Below are 23,664 nucleotides of genomic sequence, written 5' to 3'. Positions count from 1 at the left end.
CCGTTCCACACCCGGGTCAGCCCTTCAGATCAAAGACCGTTTTAAAAACAAACATTTATTTTTATCCGCGTTCACAGCACAGCTTCTCCTTAATACCGCCGTCTGTTTCGATTTAGACAGTCAGATGGATCACACAGAGAACCACAGGAGTCTCTGCAGATCTAAAATGCCAAATTTCACATCTAAAGTTTTTTTTAAAAAATGCTTTAACATTTAAAGAGAGCATTTCAAACACATATTTGACCCAAGCCCAGCTCAGAATGCACCGATGAGCTGAAGAGGAGGGTAACAGGGAATCACACTGCAGTGCAGAAATAGGCTACATGTTTTTCCCACAGGAGGCTGCTAGACCAGCAGCAGCGCTCTCTCAGGTGCACGCTCGCAGGTGCATGCTCTCAGGTGCACGCTCTCAGGTGCACGCTCTCAGGTGCACGCTCTCAGGTGCACGCTCTCAGGTGTTCTCTCTCAGGTGCACGCTCTCAGGTGCACGCTCTCAGGTGCACGCTCTCAGGTGAAGCTCCCCGTCCCTAACGGCTCTCCACGGGGCCGGCTCATCTCCCCTCAAAGCGCCCATGGGCTCCGAGGCAAGGGTCGAACCCGAGCGAGGCTCCTCCCCCTTCAGAACCCACGCCCAATCACAGGCGCTCGGCGGTGCCGCTGAGACGAAGGCCGGGGGTTCGGGCCGACCACGCCCTGCTCCGCCCCGACGGTAACCACCTCCGCAGAGCCCCGGAACCTTCCGAAACGTCCGCAATGACATCACGCGTCGGGCGCCCCCCCCCCCCTGCCCGGCCAGCTCCATTGACTAATGCGATGGCTAAATATGGACGTGGGCCGGAGGCGGGAGGGCCCGCCGCCAACTCCATTACATTCACAAAAAAGCATCCTCCCTTCCCAGAGAACCACAGAACCCCCCCCCGCCCTCGCTTGCGCCGGCAGACCAAGCCGACAAGGATTCGGTAACGTGTCCTTATAAGGAGTGCCCCACGCTACGCACGCTAACCGAGCTCAGCCCGGCGTCAGACGCTTAACGCGGACGACGGACGAGGCGCAGCTGGGAGCGTGTGTCAGGGAGAGCGTGTGTTTTACTGTCTCAGACGCGTAGTCTGCTCTCGGTGGCGAAATATTTCCCGGTAGTAAAAAAAAAAGCTCTTTCTCCAGACCAGTGTCAGACATTCTCGGGGCGTGCGGAGCCAGAACGTTCGCGCGGAGCGAGGAAACGCGGAACGTTTCGCTGGTTTATAGAGCGAGACTCGCCAAACAAGCCCCCGCCCCGGCGTTCCACACTCCGCAGCGAGTGCACCAATAACACAGCGCTCTCTGTACTACGCTTATTCATCACCTCTGTATCTGGAACCCACTTTACTGCCTTCGCACGCACAAGGCTGCTCTATCAACAAGTCACATGCGTGCGTGCATGTGCGCGTGTGCCTGCGCATGTGTATGTCTGTCTGTAGTACTTAATCTCATCTACTGGCACCACAAGTCCACCAAACCTCCCTGTTATGTACTGAATGGTCATAAACATCACTGTGCATGATTTTGACTTGAAGTGTGCTTTGTGTCAGCCACCCAATCATTCTCCTTGACGTTAATTCGGGTAGAATGTTTCTGTTCAACCCTTTTTATATAGACCACAAGTCTATATAAAAAATGCAACATCTTACAATACAGTCAATAGTAAAGACTGGGAAAAGACACAGAAATATAAACTTTTATCAAAACTTGTGGCTGAGACAGATTTTTAAAAATCCATAGGACTGCCAATACTCGATCTGTCTAGGTAAGATAATAATAGTCTGCCTACTAGTAGTAGTAGAAATAATAATTAAAATTCTCTCATTATTTCTCATAAGTTAATGTGTGAAAACAGTTTTGTAGAAAGGGGAGCAATAGGAGGTGTGTAATAAAAATGCATTTTCTAAGCTCAGGCTCTGAATGGTGCATTTCAGTATGTTCCACAGTACAAAACAACCTTCAGCCTGCCCGTGTGATAAATGAGCCTCTGTATGTATAGTCCCTTACCGTGATAAAGACCGCCACGCCCTCCCCGCCCCCCCCCACCCCACCCGACCCCCCGCCTCCCCCAACCGTCCTCTGGCACTCAAAGAGCTTTCACAGAAATACTTGGCCATCTCTACATCTGATCCTGGGACACCCACCTAAGACCCCATCGTGAGTTTCCAAGTTTTATATGTGAAATCTTTTCCCGAATCTATATATAGCCATTATATATCAAGTCTGAGCAGGGACCTCCCTCCTACACTACCCTTAAATGACCTCTAGGGGCCCGCAGACCCTCTGTTGAAAACCCAGGTTCTAAATGACATCACCAGAGGCCACACTGCGACACAGAGGTGAGGGAAACAGATCTGTACCAAAACAAGTGCATGCTCAGATCCCAGTCTGGGAAACTGCTCCCATCTGGCACCTAAAGCAAGCCAGTTCACCTGCTGGTCTTCAGCAAACATCTGTCTGTATGAACGGATAAACACGCAAAACTCCCAGCTTTATTAGTCGAAACTGGATAAGGTGAGCCTGCCAAGCAAATAATAATAAAGACAGAGGCAAATTAAAGTCAATCCTGTTTTTGTTTTTTTCCTAAACAGGTCATAAACGCGCAAAAAAAACTAAACGAAACTGGGGAAATCGGCTGGCTGGGTGGAATCACGGCACAGGGTCTTCTCTGACTGCCAGAGAACAGAGACGGGGCATTTTCCGAAGCTTTCTCAGAGAGCGTTCTCTAAAAGCCCTGCAGTTTGACACAGTCCATGCAGAGAGCTGGTAATGACACTAAACACAAGGGGGGTGAGGAAGGGGGGGGTATTTAAATGCGCCAGGTAAAAACCTCAGCTTTAAAATTACACGGAGAAAAAAAACGGGTTTGCGGCACAAAGACGGAAACATCAGCGTGACGCTTCGACAGACGAACCTCAGAGCGTCGTCTCGTTAAGCTGCATTGTTTATGCTCCTCAGGTAACCCACCAATCAGCCGCTCATTTGAATATGAAGCAGCACCGTGATTGGTGCACTGAACGCCCACCGACTCCAGGAGGGAACGAGGGTCTTTGCCGTAATCTCCAGAGAGCGGCTTCGAGCCGGATGTTTTCGTTAACTAGACCCAAGACACATTTTGGCAAGGACGTAGATCTCATTTCAGCTTCAGAAGGGGACAACAAACAGAACATTTTTAAAGGATTTTTTTTTTAGAGGGACACTAAACATACCACCCAACAGAACATGATAATATTTGGGGGGGGGGGGGGGGGGGGGGGGTGTTTCACGGTTTCCCAATTTGGTTTTGGGGGGGTGAGTGGGTTCACGTTTTCCAAAAGTTGGGGGGGGGGGGTTCGTCTCCTCTGGGATCTACGTCCATGTGTTTTTTGTTGTTCGCTTTTCTGTTGTTCGTTTCTTTCTTTCTTTTTTGAACATTTCTTTCCTGTGAGTGTCCTCGTATGACATCGTTCATCCGGCCCCCGCAGTATAAAAGTTGGGATGGATAATAAAAATAAAAACAATAACAATGAAAGCACAGTTTTGAAGAGTAACAGAGAATGAGACTTCCTTCTGCAGACACAAACCCCTGTGCGTGTTTTTTTTTTTTCTTTTTTAACTGCTGACATGCATCATACCCCAAAACCACATGGGGGCCAGCTGCTATGGAAACAACAGAACAATGGCAAAAAGACAGTGTGGCTTGTGTACCAGCGGGATAATCGCCAGACTGTCTCTCGTTTGTAAAACGAGCGCAATTCTCCGGCGTGGCTGTTAGTAAGTCTCCACCCACCCGAGTCCGTTTTGCACATCGTTTTTGCAGCGTAATTATTTTTAATTACTGAATCACTTTTTTTCTTGAATATGAAGTGCTCATTAAGATTAAAATGCATACTTATACTTTCAAAATATGTACACAGGAAAATTATGGCATTTCCTTTTGAAGAAATATATGCAGATTCTAGACATGAGAGCTGGGGGTATGACATGTTGTCCAATCTGTGATGGACATTCACTACAATTTCACTTCTGATTGGCAGCCAACTAAACCAGCATGATCCTGATTGGTTAAAATGTAAACTTCCTCAACGCTAATGCTAATAAGCATTTGAGTCTGCAAAAGACCAAGAAGGAATAAAATTACAAATCACGGAATAAAAAAAGTGTAACAATATTTTAAAATCAAATGGATATTGATTATAATATTTAAAATGAACTGGACATAAAAAGTTAAATATAATGTGTCTTCTTTATATGTTATGTAACTACTCAAACGGCCTAAAACTGTGTTTAAGAGAGATGTCGTGGCCGCCAAGTTGAAACAGTGCCCAGGATTAACAGATGTGAGAATGTATGATGAGAGAGTCGGGACAGCCCCGCAGGTCCTCAGGTCAGCAGATTCGGGGGGGGGGGGGGGGGGGGGTTTGGCTCTCACCTCCTCTGAAGGTCCAGCTCCTCGGGGGACGGCCCATTCTGGACCTGCTGGGCTCGGGGCAGCGTGGGGCCTGTGGGAGGAAGCGGAACACACACACACACACACACACACACACACACACACACATCAGGTTTAGGCACCACAGAGGAACAAAAAAAAACTCGCCCCACTTCCTTAAACTCATATTCACTGAGCTAGCGATGTATACCAAGAGCCTCATTCCTTGTCATGAGCATTAAATCAAACGTTTTTAACAGCTGTCACGATTGGTTAAACCGGTCCTCAGAGTTCCCGTTGAGCGTTTCACAGACATGTCACAGACATCATCGCCACGACACTGCAATGAACTCTGGGAGCTTGAAATACGGAAGAAACTCTGGAATGGCTGCATACGCAGGGCAACTGCAAAACAATCTGTAAAACACTGACCTTTTCCTGAGAACAAATTTCCACTTTAGCATAATCGTGTCTTTGCTGGCTGCGGCTGGATCCGCAGGTCTGACTCGAACCGGAGCTGACGGGTCAGGGACACCGGCAGAAACTATGCTAATCAGCTAAATATGATATAAAAGGACGGAGTTGGTATCAGGACATCCAGAAACGACCTTGTCTCACCTTCTCACCGGTACGTGTGCCTGCATTCTTATGGTGAAATATAAAAGGCCAGGCCAAGAACATAGAGCAAATAACTCACATCTGAAATGCGTGTGGAGGTGAAATCTGTGTATTAAGAACGCGACTTCCAGGTTTACGTAAGTGGAGCAGGATGAGCAGGAGACACTAGGCCAGTGGTTCCCCAACCCCTGTTCCTGAAGATCTACCATCCTGTAGGTTTTCATTTCAACCCTAATTTGCCACTCCTGATTCCACCTGATTAGCAGCTCAATACAGATCTCTAGCTGTTGAATGAGGTGTGGCTTGGTTAGGGTTGGAGTGAAGACCTACAGGAAGGTACATCTCCAGGACCAGGGCTGGGTACCACTGCGCCGGGGTAACATTAAGATGAACGGAAGATGGAGGCAGAACAAAGGAACAGCAGAAGACTCTTCAGAGACACGAGAGGCGTTAAATACACAAGGCCTTCCCCTGCGTCAGCAGTGCCACGCTAACTCCCTTCCCAGGGACTTCTGGGTATTCTGGATTTTGTTCCAACTTATTTCCTCTGACTAAATTGGTCCAAATTACATAATTAGGTGTTTATACCAGAGCTTGTTCCAGAGTGACAATGCAGCAAAATATTTCCTGAGTACACAAGCATAATCTTAAAACACGATTCATGAATAAAATTTAAAAATGTAAGAAAGAGAAGAAAAACTCAGCAACGATTTGGGCTGATGAAGTAATTAAGCGCACGAGCCCGGCGGGGGAAAAAAACGGGTGCGCACACTGCCCCCCCCCCCCTCGAGGAACACGGGACGGGGCCCCTCCCCACCCCGCGGAAAAACAGCCGCCCACCGCTACCAGACAGGAGGGGTGCCGGAGGACGGAAGATCTAAAGGAGAAATTCAGCTCGCGTCCCTGGAAGAAGTAGACAGCCGCCTCAGACATATCAGATGGTAGGGGTGGGGGCGGGGGGGGGGGGGGGAGAGAGAGGGAGGAAAAAATTAAAAAATAGCGCACCGCACTGCTGGTGCAGCCTTGACAAAGAAGTTGCTGGAACACACATTCGACACCTGCTTCAAAAGGGGTACCGTTCGAGAAAAAAACCGTCAAGGGCCCAGAAATTTCTCTCAGGCAGTAACAGAGACGTGAGGAGAAGGGGAGAAGGAGCTCTTTGTACCGCCATCTTGAATTCGAGGACCCCTTTAGTCTCCACACGGCCCGTTATTTACTTCTAGTCACTCGGACGAGGGGGTGGTGATGGTGGGGGTGGGGGGGGGGGGGGTGTTGTTGGTCACGGGGCGCAACTCTAATGAAAATCTAAAAACAAACACCGCCTCCTTCCAACACACAGACCAGGGATTATTGCTGTATTCACTGGGTGAAAGACTTCTATTTACAGGGTGTGGAACTGGAGGTGGGGGGTGGTGGGGGGGTCTCTTGTTTCATTAAGCACGAATGAGTACGACCAGCACCGCACCACCCTTCCTGTTTGTTAGCTAGCAGCGCCGCCCAAGAGTGCTGGCCAATCAGACCTCACACGCTGGAGCGAACGGGCCAATCAGAGGCCACGTCGGTTCCATCGCCGATGGAGGACATGGAGACGTTGATGGAAATGCAGCAGCTTGATGGATGTCTGCATTAGAGCCGTAATGGAGGAGCAGACGCAAGGGCGAAGCCTGTTACCGTACGACAGCCTCAAATCAATACTGATACATGTACAGCCTCTCTCCTCCCCATCCCCCCCGCCCCCCACCCACCACCCCACCCCACCAGCACATGTAAAGGAGCTCTTCTGTTTAGTGCCCCAACGACGGCAGTGCCCACCCCAGTACTGAAAGGGTGCGGGTTTGGCCTCCTCCCAAGCTCTACATCGAGGAGCCCTTTTATAATTTATTTTTGATTTATGTGCCAGATGGCCTAATCAGATCCCCCCCCCCGTTGAGTCACGTCGCAAGACGACAGTCACACGGACCGAGCCGAAGGCCCCCGAAATAGTCCCCGGTCCTTCAAACGATTCTCTGAGAAGCGTCGACCACGGGCGGGACGAGGAGAGATATTTCACCCGAAAACGAGGCGTCGCAAAAAATTTACAAACCGGCAGACGCGGCGGCGGCACGGCAGACCGGAACCTCGGCTTCTGTCAATCGGCCGTGGACAGACCCGGCGTCTGCCGGAGCAGTCTGCCGAGCGCGCGTAATCAGCGGCTGATGAATGTCTTCATCACAGCCTTTTCTCACGAGGATCAGAGCAGTTCTCCCCCCCCCGCTCGCCCTACCGCGAGCGCACAAAAGGAGCGTGATTGGGCCCAGCCGTGCCGGAGAGAGCGGCCGCCGGCAATCAACTCGGCAAAACAAGTCGCAACCGAAGCGGAGGGTCGGGCCTCTCTGCCGATGCCAGCCAGTTCATTAAAAAATTTTCTTTTTTTTTTAAATAAACAAACAACGGCACCTGGGAGAAACTATGATCAAGGCCCGATGACATCACCACCCAGTGTCAACAGACACAAACGGTGGGCGGGGCCTCCGCCAGGCGCAAGCGAAACCCCGCGCCAAACGGGCCGGAACGCTCACACACACACACACACACACGCCCCTCTCCTCTCTGTTTCGGAAGCAAACAAACCCAAACGTGAAACCGACGGGCGCTTCCCAAGAAAAAAAAAGAAAAAGGAACTGTCCTTCAAAAAAACAAACTGCTGCAGAACGAGTTCAGCGTTTAGACTGAGGGATCTCTCGTTTCTGAAGACTCGGGCTGCGCGCAGCCAGACTGAAAAAGTAAAAGCAAAAGTGTCGATGATTAATTACGCTCTTCGCGGAAAATTACAGCAACAAACAGGTAAACGTCCGCAGTGACTTAAACGCGTTAATCCCAGGGCCCTGAATTTCATGAGGGTCAGTTCAGCTCAATCTCAGGAGCCATTTTCCAGGTAAATAAACCTCTGAGCTCAGACTTATTCTCCGTAGTCTTGGCTCCTTGACATTTGTTTAATGACACTCCTCTGCAAGCCTCAAAGCATTTCGAGAGCAGGTGGCGCCCACAGCATTTTCACATACATGCTGACATTGGCTGTAGCCTTTTTCCACACGCCCAAGCATACCCGCACCTAGACATTAGCATTATTTCTGCCCAGCGGGAATTACACAAGCGAAACAGTACAAATGTCAGGGGCCAAATGCCCTTATTTTCCATCCTCAGAAAAAGCAGCTTCCACTGTTACACCACATCAAAACTACAAAGGCTCCGGCCGACGGTCCGGGTAACGAAGCGTCTGGAGTCAACAGTACGGCGCCGCTAATAACAGAAATCAATCAATTTGTTTTTTTTTTGGTAGCGCTACGGACGCGGCAGCAGCGGCCGAGGTCCGGTGGCCAAACAGAGAGCCCGTCAGCAAGCAGGATGAGCCGCTTCGAAAACAAAGCCAAAGGAAGACCCGGTCGCCTCACGTTAGCACGTTAGCATCGGGGACCTACGTGCGAGCGCGTGGTGCCTCCTCTGGCAGCAGACGTACTGCCACAGTCCTCCGGGGCAGTTTTTGGGGGCGGGGGCGGCGGTGACCCCCGCTTCGGCAACGTCCCGGGCGCTCAGGTACATCAGCATGACGCTCGTCGCACGCCTCAGCCCCCCCCTCCCCCCTCCCTTGTTTTTCGTAGGGCGACTTGGGAGCCTGGCGTCTGTGCCCAGCAGGACTGGCGCGGAGTCGGGTGGCTGGGCGGTCTGCGCCTGGCTGCGATGTTCGCCGAGACGCAGCCGCCCCCTAATCCTCCCGCTTCCTGTCCGCCATCAATTATTCATGCCGTAATGGGCGAAGGGCAAAAAGAGGGAAGGGGCGGGGGGGGGGGTTGGGGGAGAGAGAGAGAAAAAAAAAAAACAAACCCAGCCGCCCTTCACATTATGACCGGTCTGCTCGGGGGGGTGGGGGGGGGAGAGAAAGGGGAGGGGGAGAGAGAGGGAGAGGGAGAGAGGGAGACAGAGGGGGAAAGAGGGAGAGGGAGACAGAGAGAGAGGGAGATTATTTGCCTAAGGAGTTAACCCTCTCCCTCCTGGAGAAGGGAAGAGTCACAACCAGGAAGTGTTTTTCAGCAGGTGGACACTGCAAGCGTTCACCGTAGCGACAGTTTCTGGGGAAACGAGGGAGGTGAACATCAGTGGGCGTGACGGACCCTGGTCTGGTCTGTCCGTTGTCTGACAAACAACACAGTTTTGTCTCCCCAATTCAAGGTGTAGAGGGGATATCATTATAATCAGAGGATATCATTTATCTTTTTGGAAACTGAGGATATTGCGAGGTCTTTTTTTCTTTTTTCATTTTTGCCTTGTGCACATCAAAAATAACCTATGAATAATTCTGACAGATTCTGAGGCACAGGGCGACAAGTGGAAAAATCAGAAAACAGCAGACGGGAGCCGCCATCGGTACGTGGGCACAATCCGCACTTCCGAAATCTCCCAGCTCCTGCACTCGGCCCATCTTCCCCCCCCCCCCCTCCCTTTTCACACAGGAAGGCGCGAATCGCGTTCGGGTCCCATTCCAGGCCCAGGGAACACGTCACGGTTTCAGGTCAGGCTAATCGCTAACGCCGAGCCTTGTCGGGGAACGCGGTGCTGGAAGAGGGGGCAGTGCTGGAAGAGGGGGCTTTTACGTGCTGCTAAGGAGACGCGGGGGCATCTATTCACACCAGCCGGCAGATGGGGGGCCAGAAGCACTGGCAGGCATAACCGACACCTAGAGCCACACCACTAAAGCCAAAGACCGGGCCCTTGACATGCCTTCGCAATGAGCTCGCTAATAAACGTATCAGTTGACAGATTAAACACGTGGGAACGAGGTCGAAATGCCGTCCTGCCATTCACACCGCATGACTACAGTACCCAGCATTCCCGGGGGGTGAGAGGGAGGGGCCAGTGAGGATTAAAAGAGGTCTGAGCCAAAATTTCACTTTTGGGATGGAGGATCAAATAGCACATATTGATTAGTCATTGTCAGAGGCGTTGGGTCCTGGACTCGACCTGTAATGGTGTATTATTCTCTCCGAAAACCGCTGACATCGTCTGGGGAGGGGGGGGCGGAAGCACCGAGAATAAAACTGCCCTCTGCACAGCAAATTTGCAAAGGTTAATTCCATTCATGCGGAATCCAATTGGGGACCGATTCAGAGGAAAAACGCTCTCCCTTCTCTCTGATAAGCACGCATTCTGCTCCAGCTTATTGGACTTGAAATGCAAATCTAGATGAAACTCTCCGACTGCACGCATTCTGAACAGAGGACAAAACGTCCCCGGACAAACCCGAAGCTACGTCATCCGCATCAGTCAGGCACCTCACAAGTGAGCAGTGGTTATTAAGACTGTTCGTCTAATCGACATTGACATTGCAGAGATGGAGCACATAACAGAATGACCTCATTTTCCCCATACACCCCCCCCCCCCCACCCACCCCCCAAACCCCATTATCTTACATGCCATACATGCAGTCTAGAGAAAAACAAGGTGCTTAAAATACACCTTGCCAAATACAGTCAGTGTCACAAGTATGATGACAAGACGGATGTCATGACTGACCTACAAGTGTAGAACCTAAGATCATGTGATGTCACAGTGCAGGCAGGTCGAAATACAAGCCTTCGCTGCTGTCACTGGGCAATTTACCACCTGCACACATTATTCAATATTATGAAGACAATCCCAGAATGCACTTGTAAATATCGTAAATTCCCTTTTTAAAAATGGAATTCACCCAAGCTGTGAGCAATCGGTGGTGAAATTGGTTATTGAGTCCCCATCAATTATGCAAGCAATGTAAACAGAAAGAAGTGAAGGAAAAGGAAGAACTGAAGAAAAGGGGAGTACAATTCAGGAAAGCTGGGTAAAGTTGAATAAAAACAGAGATTAATGATACAGCCCAACGGGGCTGTACTCGTTCATGTGGACGTGTCGGAGGCGGTACGCTAGCCTTAAATCAAACTCCGCATTGACGCGGCGCAACGTTGCTAGCCGCATTAGCCCCGCGACTAACGGAAGACTCCGGGACAGACCGGCAAACACAAGCACACCTGTTTTAATTACCGCTTCGCCAGCGTGAGCACGGAAACGAAACAAAAACGCGGCGCTGCCGAACAGCTGCGTGTAACAATACGGTAAAAACCTCCCGCCGCCCGAAAAAAAAAAGAAAACAATAAAATTTAAAAAACAGACAGCTGATAAACAAATGGCAGAAACCTAATAAAGAGGACCCATTACCCTCAGCAACTTAAATCTGCACGCTGACAGCTCCGCTGGAACAGCGGCAGGAGGGGACAACCTTTTTAATTCCAGCCAAGTGGAGTTCAATTAATTTCTCTTTTAGTCATTCCGGAGAGCAGCCGAAACGCAAACGCTGAGCTCGCGCGGCGTTTCACGGCCCCCCGTGTTTGTAACAACGCGCGGTCTGACGCGTTCGACTCCTGCCCGCAAACACAAACCCGAATGGCGCTAATTTCTGCGAGACCCAAATGCGGTTACTGTAACTCCTAGTAGTAGCAGCGTAAACAGAACTGACCCAAGGGTATACTGTAGCGTTTGCGAGCACGTCAGCACATCCACAGGTGCTGTAAATGCTACTGTATACTGAAGTTCAGAGCTGAGGCTCTGGTCCGTTGCTGCCTCCGGACCCTCAGATTTTTGGTCAGTGTTGGCAGCGCGATCTACAGCTGATCTAAGGGGAGAGAGTCAGTTCTGTGGGGCTCTTACACTGATCCACTGTAAGGTGAGCAAGACCACTCATTCTGTGCAAAGTTAATGGGGAATGAGATCTATGTTCTGGTCAATGTAACTGCTATGCTTAGACACATACATTCATAAATTCTATATGTACAAGCTGCGCCTGTATGGAGACAGTTACAGTGGATTTTTCTGGAACAGCAGAGACAGGGAGTCTGCAGGCAGCAGGAGAGGCCCATTCAGAATGCACAGCATCTGCACAATACTAAAGAGCACCACATGACTATCAGTAAGAATGTGCGTGTGTATACGTGTGTGTGTGTGTGTGTGTGCACGTGTGGTGAGTGTGTATGCACATGACTGTGCATGTGGTGTGGGGTGTGTGGTGGGTGAGTGTGTGTGGTGGGTTTGCGTGTGTGTGGTGTGTGTGTATGGGGAGTGTGTGTGGTGTGTGGTGGGTGAGTGTGTGTGGTGGGTTTGCATGTGTGTGTGTGGTGTGTGGTGGGTGTGTGTGTGCGTGTGTGTGTATGGGGAGTGTGTGTGGTGGGTGTGTGTGTGGTGTGTGTGTATGGGGAGTGTGTGTGGTGGGTGGTGGGTGTGTGTGTGTGGTGGGTTTGCGTGTGTGTGTGTGGTGGGTGAGTGAGTGTGGTGGGTTTGCGTGTGTGGTGTGTGTGTATGGGGAGTGTGTGTGGTGGGTTTGTGTGTGTGTGTGTGCGCGTGTGTGGTGTGTGTGTATGGGGAGTGTGTGTGGTGGGTGAGTGTGTGTGGTGGGTTTGCGTGTGTGTGTGTGGTGTGTGTGTATGGGGAGTGTGTGTGGTGTGTGGTGGGTGTGTGTGTGGTGTGTGTGTATGGGGAGTGTGTGTGGTGGGTGAGTGTGTGTGGTGGGTTTGCGTGTGTGTGTGTGGTGTGTGTGTATGGGGAGTGTGTGTGGTGGGTGGTGGGTGTGTGTGTGTGGTGGGTTTGCGTGTGTGTGTGGGTAGTGTGTGTGGTGTGTGTGGTGGGTGTATGTGTATTGGGGGGGGGGTGTTTGGGGCCTGCATTCCTCCGGTGGCAGGAGCCAGCTGTGAACAGGACTGGGTTTTACGCAGCGTCACCTAATAAAAGAAGCTCTGCATGGAAACAGCGAGCGGAAAGGGTGGCGGGGGGGGGGGGGGTGAGGGGTAAACATTTTATTTTGGGCGCCGAGTCGCAGGCAGAACGGCTTCAGCTCCAGCTGCGGGACGGGTCCGGCGAGGTAGCGCCATGGCAACCCCCACACTCCCCTACTCCCGGGTTTACACGCACGTCCCGAGACTCCGTGACCGGCATCCAATCAGGGAGTCCCACCGGCCCCCGCCTGCCCGTCCTGGCGTCTGCGGCGGCGGCGTGTTTCTCAGTTACAGGCAGAGGGGTGCGTGTGTAGCCCCGGCCGTTGTGCTGGGGAGTGCTGCAGTGTTTTTCTCTGCTAAACAGAATCTGAACACGTGTGCAGTGAAGGTCAGAGTACTCTAATGACAAAGCCTGCGTGGCTTCAGAGCAAAACAGAGGGGATAAAGAGAGAGAGAGAGAGAGTGAGCGAGCGAAGGAGAGAGAGAGAGAGACAGACAAACAGAGAGACAAAGAGGAAAGAGACAGAGAGAGACAGATGCAAAGACAGAGAGAGAGAGACAGAGAGAGAAACAGATGCAAAGACAGAGAGAGAGAGAGACAGAGACAGAAACAAAGAGAGACAGAGAGAGAGAGAAGGACAGAGAGAGAGAGCAGCAGTGATGCGTTCAGACCCTGTAGGTACTCTAGAGAGGGCTTGGCTCCCCGCCCGTCTCCCCAGGAACAGGCAGAGTGGTCAGAGCACCGCCTCTGAGATCTTCATCTGTTGCTACAGAGCACCGAGCTGAGGCCCGGACGCCGGCCAATCCGCACAGAGGACAGCTGCCGGCCGGCCAATGGGAGCGCTGCAGAGAGCGCGGCGGGAGCCAATCACACGCCCGCCCCGTGGCCTCTGAGCCCTCCCCGAGCGTATACTGCGAGCGGCGTGCCAGCATACCGGAAAGATGCTGCAGGGAGCACGGGGACACGCTGACCGGCCGCGCTACAGCATGACACAGCACTGCAGGAACGCGCGCTCGCTACGTAGCCTAGCGTAGCCGCTCCACATACACAGCGCAGCCTCGCGCGAACGCGCTAGCGTTCCTCATCAGACACGCCGTGGTGGGCCCAGACCCTTATATATCTCGCTCGGCCTGTCCGCCTCTCGTCATAAGCGAGTGTGAAGATTAGCGACCGCTTACGAGGGATCGTTCCGGAGCCTTTTACAGTAACACGATCCCTGAGAGCACGGGCTCCAGGTCCTCCTCATCAAACGGCTGCCAGAGAGCCCACTGACCAGAGCCACGCAACACATTCTGCCCACCACAGGGGTGTAACGATACGACTCGATCATGATACAACACAACAGCTATACCCTGAACAACGAAACAATGTCATAGAGTTTCTCTTAATTTGTAACGATATGATACGATTAATAACGATATGATTAGCTGCTATGTGTACGTGACCATCAGATTTGACAGAACACCCCCCCCCACAAATGACAAGCAAGAGATCAATGAAATAACAAACAGTATAACTTTCAAAGTTAACAAGCATTTATTAACTTCAGCGCCTCAGTCTGCCGATACAAAAGTTTGCCTTGCAAATTAACGAAGCGTCGCGATACGAATCGATTCATACACGTCACATCGATGCAGTTTTATCGTGACGTTTGCACCGCAATGCATCAACGGTCCAGTACACCCCAAGTTCACAATGCATTAGTGACCAAGTCGAGCCCATACAGAGTAAACATACATCACCGCCGCACCAAAAGCTTTGAGGCATGCATCCCCCCCCCCACCCCCTACCCCACCCCGTCCCGTCCCGTCCCACTCCCCCCGTCCCGCGGTACTCACTCCTGAGGATGATTTTGGCCTGGCTGACCCTCTGCGGGGGGAAGCGGCTCAAGCGCGGAGCGGGCATGGTGGGGTCGGGAACCCGTCACCCTGGGTCCGTGCCAGAGGGGGGGGGGGGCGTCGCTCGGCAACGGAGGAAAACGGTAACGACGACGACGGAGACGGCCTAAAATCTTCCTGCCTCCTCTGAGGGGGGTGGAGGGACTAGGGGACGGCTCGAGTCTGTGCGTCCCGAGTGGAACCCAGGAAAAGAGACTGCCCCTGTCCTAGACGTGCGCGTCGGATAGCGAGTTAAAAAAGGACTCCTATACCAGCAGGACTACAGACGGCACTGAGGTGTCGAGCAGCACTTCACTAAAAACTGGAGCAGGGGGCTGAACGTCCCCCTACATCTTCACCGGGGTGGGGGGGGGGTGGAGGTAGAGGGGGGGGGGGGGGGGGTTGACGCAATCACATGCAGTGTTTATGCTGTGTCACATGGTGTCACAAGTTGCAAAACAAACACAGCAACTATTCCCCTCCCTGTAGCTGGGAAAACTGACTCCTATTGGCACAGAAATGCGGCCGGGTCCAATGAGACAACATCCCAAAACTGGGTACTGTGTCTCCGGGCTAAAGGGGGGGGGGGTGGACGACAAAGATCACGAGCCGCCGTAACCCCAAAATACAGCGCGCCCCGCATTTAGCCACCCCCACACCGTCCCGCCCAGGAGCCGGAGCTTTACGGACGGTCCTCTTTGTTCCGACGCGGATGAGGTCACATAATCCGGCGCGCTCGACCGGAGAGCATTTCGCTGTCAACAGGCCATCACCACGCGGTATTTATACCGTACGGACGCCGAACGAATCACCGCGGCGGCATGCGACGACGGCTCCTCAAGGGTACCTGGGGGACGACGGGACGGGGGGGGGAGGGAACGCCAAGGGAGGACAGCCTGTCAATCGTATGGGGGGGGGGGGGGCAGGTCCTAAGGTGAGAAGAGATTGGGGAAGAGACCGGAGGAACAGCCATCATCTCTTGATGAAGGCCAGGCTTGGACTTGTCCGGGCCTCCTGAGGGGCGCCGTTTTGCGTCAGGGCAGAAGTCGGGGGTCCCGTCCCGCAGGGCTGGGGGGGCGTGTTTATACTCGTTCTCTCTCGTCTCTTTAATTGCTTAACAGAGATCAGTCAACAGGAAGTCAATTCAGCACGGACAGGAAGCGGACTCGGCTGCAGCTCTCAGCGTAGAGCAGCTGCTCATCGACCGGTAGCTAAACCAGGGGAGTCAAACTCCGGTCCTGGAGGGCCGCACTGTTCGCAGGCATTCCCATCCAATCAGCAGCCAGTTAAGAACAAGGTGTGTGGACTCTTCAGCCAGTGAATGACTTATTAGGGCTGAAACGTACCGAAAACCAGCAGACACTGGGGACCTGCTCTAAACGCTGGTTCTTTTAAGAGACAGAGCCAACATTTCAGCACCTCCTTGCCTTCATCAAGCACTAGTTCTGAAGTTAAGAGTGTACGTAGCCTCAGTTTTTTATTTTCCCTGACATCCAAAGGTCTACAGCTCAGGGTGTGTGTTCTTTCTCTAATAAATCTGGCCCAGAACTACAACTGCCCACCCACCACCGCTGAGCAAACGCAGACCCTCAAAACCGTCAAACTGCCCAAATTCTGAACAGGGCTGATTAGCACAAGCCAGTTTCTGGGGGGAAAAAAACGACTTTTAAAAAAAAAATCAAGGGTTCCCTTGCCTTCACTCAGACATGGGCCTCTCACTGGAGCTCTGGAAAAGGAAGGCTTACGCTCCAGCTGAAGTAGTGTACATAAAGCAGACGGGCCACGGAGAGCCTCTGACCCCCCCTTCTCCCTCATGCCCCCCCGCCCCCCCCGAACCACTACACCTTCACTTTCCATTTAAGGCCATGAGGTTTCTCCTAACGGTGGGTGAAGAGGCCGTGGAGTTCACCGGATCTTGAAGCTCGCCGCTCTTCTCAGGCGAGTGGGGGTGGGGGGGTGGGGGGGTGGGGCGTCCGTTCAGACGCGCGTGACGTACGCGGCTCCGGGGGTTCGGTGCCGAGGGCAACGTGGAGCGACCCCACCAGCGTGCACCCCCCCCCCCCACCCCCACCCCCTCCCACCCCGGCAGCTTCCCGAACTTCACGGGCTTGCGCCAGACCGTGCTTACGCACGCACACACGCACACACACACACACACACACACACACACACACACACACACACACCTGCCGGGTCTGTTCACACGACCGCGCTGGCGAATTCCTTCCCGCTACAACAGAAACCGCGGCGCGCTGACAATGGACCATTCAGTCCGTCCTTGTTCTCCCGACGAGGGAAGCCATGACAACGCTTCACTCACTCGATCCGGAGGCCTGTTCACCAACCGCCGTTCCTCTCAACGAGGGAAGCCATGTCTGCCCTCTGAGAAACTAACTCAACTTTAACACAGTTTCCACACGGGACTTAATCCCCAACACGGCTTCCGTCACACGCCAAGCATCCAAGCACGCGTACCCTGCCGCACGGGGACAGCGAGGGGCTTTTTTAAAACACAAAAAAACCCCAGACCTGCGGCTCCAAGCTCTCTCCAGCGCCGGCCAGCAACAGCATTTATTTTAAAAAAGCTCGCATGCCGCCGCGTCCCGCCGACCGGCCGGCTCCGACGACGAGCGCCGCGGAAACGCGGAGTCCGTCACGCGATCCCGAGTTCGCCCCGCTCCAAAATTAGCCAGGGAGACTCGGGGTGAGGGTTTAAGAACAGAGCCTTCGCGTGTCATCTCCCCCAGCGCGGATGATCTGTGCCGACACCGAATCTGAGATCCACCCCCATCCATCGTCACGTGGGAGAGACCCACGGCCCGCACCAATCGCATTACAGCATCGTACGCGGCAACAACCGAACTTCCATCAACAGCCGGGTTACGCTAATGCTAGAACACGCTTCAACACCAAGCAAGCGCTGCATTTAGCCGCCGCATACAACGAAGGGCTGGGACATCTCTGGAAAACAAATACAACTGCCGTGATGCATTTAAAAACCTTGGATAAACATCATATGGCTTTGCTCCATTCCCTGGCAGTCTAATTATAGGCACCCTACTGGAATTAGGAAAGCCGATTCAATATGAGACTAAATTAGGCCCCCCGTTTCTTTTTCTGTCATGAACAGAGTGTGCTCGAAGCTCACCATGACCAAAGCAGAAATGAAGCACGGCCTTCCAACTGGAAGACCCTCTGTCCAATCTCCTGTAGTGCCACGTACAGCCAGCAGGGGGAGAACTTGGGAGAAATTCAACTGAAAATAAATAATTTAGTCATTTTGGTTTCAACTGCTGCGTAACCGGTGTATGTGAGAAAGCGAGACAGAGAGAGAGGGAGAATGAGAGAGAGAGAGAGAACTACACCACGTTTCACTATTAATTAAAGGTTATACCTTTTTATATTTCCCATGACTGCCAGCACAGGAAGTCACCATGTTCCACAGTTTAGATGTGGTGGATGGTTTTCTCAGGCAGCGGCCACACAGCGATGCTCATGAGGTTGCTGGCTAATAAGAAGCTAACGACCCATGGCTGTGCCGGACGGCCCATGAGCGGCCCACGAGTGGCCGGCATCGCCCTGCCCCTGCCTGTTTTCGGCTCCGCCTGAGCGCCTCGTCACGGCGGGACGCCTGGGGTCCCAGCGGGCACGGGCGCAGGGGTGACCCTCGCTGCATGACCGCCCGAGCGCGGCTCACTGCCGGAGTTATCCCAGGACACTGCCGCACCGACCGACACGGTCCCGGGACTGTCCCTGCACCCCTGCTCTCACGGGACGCGTTTCGGCAGCGCTCCTGTGACCCGCCACTCACCCGCAGGCAGCAGGGGAAATGACCAGGGGAAATGACCAGCTCTGGACACGGTAAAAATATTTTAAAAAGATTTTCTTTACGCCCCTTTAACTTTGCGTCAGTGTGACTGCGGGGACTCCGGGCCGGTCTAACGTGTCACTGAACCCTCTCTCGACCTCAAACAGCACAAGGCAGAGCGAACGGCGGGAGAAACCATGGCAACCAGGACTTCCACACCCTCCGCCCCAGCTCAGTCTGCCTGATAGCGGCGGTTAAGAACCCTGCCGTTACCGCGTGATAGCCAAAACGCAGCCCGCGCCTCCGCTATGCAAACTCAGCACTCAGGGGGGGAAGGAGAACAAAAAAAGCAGCCCGACTGCTCTTCCATTACTGGCTGGGGGGGTGGGGGGTGGGGGGTGGTGGAGGTGGGTGGGTGAAGTGGAGGGGGGGGGGGGGGGGGACCTTCACAGAGCAGGGGGGGGGGGGGGCTGAGAAATGGCCTCCGGCGAAAGTGCATGTTCAGGGCCTTCATTAAGCTAACTGCACAGGAACAGGCTGCACATGCTATTGGACAGCTCCAAACACTCAGGGGTGGGGAGAGAACAGCCCCCCCCCCCCCCCCCCCCCAAAAAAATCCCCTTAAGCTCCAAACTCCCCTGCCCGCTGCTCCTGAGAGAAAAGCGAAACTCTGCAAAAGGGGGCTGATCCAAGCACAGACTCTGATTGCGGTGCATCTTTTAAAGAAAACAGAGAAGAAGAATAAGAAGGAAAAAAAAGAGAAGAAGAAGAAAAGCTGAACTTTTCTCTGATGCTCCAGTGTCAGCGGGCGCCGATAGCTTGATAGGGCACAGCTGAATAGAGAGGAAGTGTAATTACCGTCACTCCGCATAATTATGCCCATCACTATCAGGTAATTAATAAATCGGCAGCGGAGACTTTATCAGACTCGTGCTTCCTGCAGACGCCGAGAGGAGGACTGCACCGGGCGGACGCGCGTCTCTGACGAGGAGGGGAACGGGGAACGAGGGGAACGGAGGGGAACGGCGACGGGCGGCGGAGCAAAGGTCGAGGGGGGGAGAAGGGGTTGCCGACGGCAACGCCGCATGCACATTTTTAAACCGGTTTGAACTCACTGCCGATTCACACGCAGGCTTCCTAAAAAAAAAAACACCCTCTTCTGTCCCTTCGACTGCATCGCAAAAACACAGGACCAGAATAGAACATTCCGGGTGATTTTTGGAACCAGAAATGTATCTTTAAATAAAGCTGTGGGTGTTTTTTTTGGATGACGGTTCCCAGAAATTGCATTGTGGGGGGAAAAATGACAAAATAAAAACAATAAAAGCTGCACTGCGCTTCTTTAAAATGGCAGGGCTTCTTCAAGCCCTTCTCCCAGAAAAGGACAAACTGCCACCCGGGGAGAGTTTGGTCCAAAGGTTGCCCTGCGTGTCATACTGTGGTGCCCCACACAAAGATGGCCCCCGTTCTGAAGGAGAGCTACCTCTCGCATCTGACGGAGACCGTCCATAACGCACGCTGCCCGCGAGGCTGCTCCGTTCCCTTGGCGCTAGGTCCTCTCCGTATGGGGCGAAGGGGTAATTCAAAATCCAGCGGCTCAGATTGTTTTCTGATGAATCACGTTAAAGGAAAAAAAAAAAAAAAAAAAAAAAAAAAAAAGGAGGAAGAGGCAAGGGGAGGCGAAAAAGAAAAGAAAAAAAGGGACTGTTCCTGAACAATACCCCCATCTGTTTCCAATAAAGAAACAGTTTGGCTAAATGCTAAAATTATAGCCTGGCGAGAACACTCCGCTCTCCCCCCCTCAGACTGCCTGGACCCTCCCCCCCGCCCCCCACCACCTCTCTCTCGCAAGCCAAAGGCCTAAATCCAGCCGGGGCCTCACTCGGTCCAGCCGCCTCGCGCTCATTTACCGCACAGGGCCCCCAAATTCACCGTGGGACAGACTGATTACAGACGTTTCGCGAGGCAGGTCGGGCCGGGACGGCCCTTCGGAAAACGTGTGACCTCACTCGTAGCCGCGGAGACGAGAGAGCGACGCGACATGACACGACACTCAGCCCGAGAACACGTCAGCAGCGGACCAAGAAATCCGTAACACTTAATCGAGTTAGTCTTCTAAGTAAGATTAAGCTGGCTCACAACCGTTTTGGTATAAGCAACACGGAATGTTCTGGTTCTTATTCCCATTCCTGACTTCATAAACTCTCACATTTCACCTTTTCCTTCAGATGTAAACTGTTTGGGTTTCGCCAGTAATTAGATTTATTTTCTAATCTTCAGTTCATATCCCACAAAAATCTGACAGTAATTTTCCTCGACGTTACAATGCAGTTGTTGAAGTAGAAAGAAAAAACTCGCCGCCATTTTGAAAAGCCCAGAATCCTTTGTTTCTGTGTGCTTTGATGGAAAATCATGAAAGTGAGGCAAGCAGAACTAATGAGTTATTTCCCCAGGTGTAGCTATTTAACTTTAACAGTGCTTCTGTTTTTGGACTAAGAATGCTTCACTTACACTATTTTCCAAAAACCTTATTTTATTAGGGATTATAGCTCGGTAATCACTGTGTGCCACGGAGTAACCCAGAGCAACCACTCCAGAGCCACAATGCTTTGCATTCTCTCTCTCCACAGCAAAACCATCATTTATAGGGAAATTACTGCAGCATGACATTTAAAAGCCCCTAAAATCTGATTCCTTTTTCAAGCTGGCAGTTTACACAAAGTTGTTTTTTTACTGAACTGATAATACATGCCGTCTTCCTCTCTATAAGGTCAGCCTTATAAAAAATGTTTAAAAAAACTTATTTTTAAAGAACTGCAGAAGTTTAAGGACACAATTATTGCGGAGGCAACTATACGCTCATAAGGCTAAATGGTAATATTGACTCCTCTCACCGGAACATGAACCTGAACAAAAGGGAAGGGCGCTCACACACACACACACACACACACACACACACACACACTCAATTCCCCCTCCGCCCTTCTATACACAAAAGCAAGCCAAGCAAAGTCTCAAAGGCCCCTTCAGTGCATTTCCTGCTGAGCAGCCGTCTATAATTTCACCAACAGTTTGCCGGTATTTTTAGATCCCAGTCGTTTGACATTAGCGGGCTCCGCGTTAGCCCCGCTGCGCTCCGACTCCCACGCCCCCGGACCCTGGGGTCCTGCCGCCTGTTCATCTTCAGCGTTCAATGACCAAAATAATGGAGCGTGGGGGCGTGGTGGAGTCGGGGGGAGGGGGGGGGGGGGTGGGGAGCAACACCGAGGGTGCAGGTGGCTTTCATCATCTTACTCAACTGAGAGTAACTTACTCATCAGAATATGCAGAGCAGTACATCAGGAATATTTCTGAGTCAAGCGGCTCTTTAAATCCCCTCAGAACAGACATCCATCCATACACAGATGTGTGAGGGAGGGGGGGATTTTGGGGGGGGGCGCTCACCTGTGTCCAGCGAGTTGAGCACCTCCAGGGCGTGCATCATGGCGCTGGCGAACACGTTGGCGTCCTCCTTGCTGCCGAAGTTGAGGCCGTAGACCTGCCGGGCGTCGCGCCACTGGTGGAAGGTCTGCGTGGCCTGGTTGTACTTCAGCCCCTTGGGAATGGCACAGTTTATCACCACCTGCAGGGAGGAGAGACGCAGGTGAGACACAGGTGAGACGCGGGGGAGACGCAGGGGAGACGCGGGGGAGACGCGGGGGAGACGCAGGGGGAGATGCAGGAGAGATGCAGGGGAGACTCAGGGGAGACAAGGAGGAGACAAAGGGGAGAAGCAGGGGGAGATGCAGGGGAGACAAGGAGGAGACAAAGGGGAGAAGCAGGGGGAGACGCAGGGGAGACAAGGAGGAGACAAAGGGGAGAAGCAGGGGGAGACGCAGGGGAGCCAAGGAGGAGACAAAGGGGAGAAGCAGGGGGAGATGCAGGGAAGACAAGGAGGAGACAAAGGGGAGAAGCAGGGGGAGACGCAGGGAAGACAAGGAGGAGACAAAGGGGAGACTCGGGCGAGACGAGGAGGGGACACCAGGAAGGTCCGTAATGGTGGTAAACAACAGGTCTGAAGTCGTTGAGCATTTGAGAGCCATTCCTGTTCTCACTCAATCATGGGTAACTGGGTATTTAATAGGGTTGGGCACAAGCACTCAAAAAACAAGAACTGCTCCAGTACTTGAGGAAAAGATTTTCACCTACATCATAATAACGCAAGTGAATTAACGGTATTAATTCCATCATTTATTTTCCCATTTCAGCTTTAGCACTTAAGCTGTTTTATGGATAATAATGTTAGAGTAGATGGAGTCACACAGGGGTCAGCTTGATCGTTCATCGCTGATTCTGACTTCCAGAACGTGCTCCACACTCCTCTCCCAGCCCGCCAATCAGAACGCAGACCCGGGCCTCCAATGTGACCAACATTCTCAAACTGTACACTTTAATTTCCACATACCACATCTCCCAGGAAACGTTTAAATTAATTTACAAGTGTCACACTTCACCAAAATATTTGCTGCTGAAGCTTTTTTTTTTTTTTTTTTTTCCTGGCAAGACCGTGAGGAAAATAAAAAGCATCTCCTGTCACTATCTGGCACAGCATGTCGACACAGTTATCCGTCCACGCCGTGCTTTTCACAAATATTCAAGGGGAGGAAATGCTCACACACGAGGCGCTGTAATAATAACAAACCGCCAAAGTCAGCCTTATAGTCCCAGCGAGGCCCCTTAGCGCAGCAGCAGAACTAATCAGGTGACAGGAAAGGCCTTTGGGCTTCAGGAACGCGACCCGAGAAGGGGAAAAAAAGCCACTTTAACGGTTAGCGGCAAGACGATCATTATGTGTTGTTAGAAAGAACAAACGCTGGGCGAAGCCAGCGCAATTAGTAACTTAGTCAAAGGCACTAAGGAAAGGGCAGCTAAAGAGATGCCCCCCGGGTGGGGGAGGGGGGGACGCCCAATCAGAATCGCAGGCCGGAGCCAGAGCCGCATTTTTGTCTGTCTAATGGGAGGCCACAGGATAGCACATGCATCCCGTTCACATAGTTTGTCATGAGGCCAGGAATACCCTACCAATAGGGCACCATCCCTCCAAAAACCTTGAATACCCAGCCAATAGGGCACCCTCCCTCCCAAAACCTTGAATACCCAGCCAATAGGGCACCCTCCCTCC

General features: G+C 52.4%; 1 protein-coding gene across 5 annotated transcripts in view; it reads right to left on the bottom strand.

Moving 5' to 3' along the window:
- Window positions 1–23,664, bottom strand: part of enah (ENAH actin regulator) — a 107,993-nt gene that overhangs the window by 23,172 nt on the left and 61,157 nt on the right. For all 5 annotated transcript variants that reach the window (XM_035422394.1, XM_035422393.1, XM_035422391.1 and 2 more), the window contains exons 3-4: window positions 21,948–22,125; window positions 4,430–4,499 (exon numbers count right to left, since the gene is read on the bottom strand). In XM_035422394.1, the coding sequence (XP_035278285.1) occupies window positions 4,430–4,499; window positions 21,948–22,125 (248 nt within the window). The remainder of the gene's footprint in view (window positions 1–4,429; window positions 4,500–21,947; window positions 22,126–23,664) is intronic.

This window comes from Anguilla anguilla, chromosome 6 (genome assembly GCF_013347855.1).
Source record: "Anguilla anguilla isolate fAngAng1 chromosome 6, fAngAng1.pri, whole genome shotgun sequence".
Taxonomy (NCBI): domain Eukaryota; kingdom Metazoa; phylum Chordata; class Actinopteri; order Anguilliformes; family Anguillidae; genus Anguilla; species Anguilla anguilla.
This window is presented reverse-complemented; position numbering and strand designations above follow the sequence as displayed.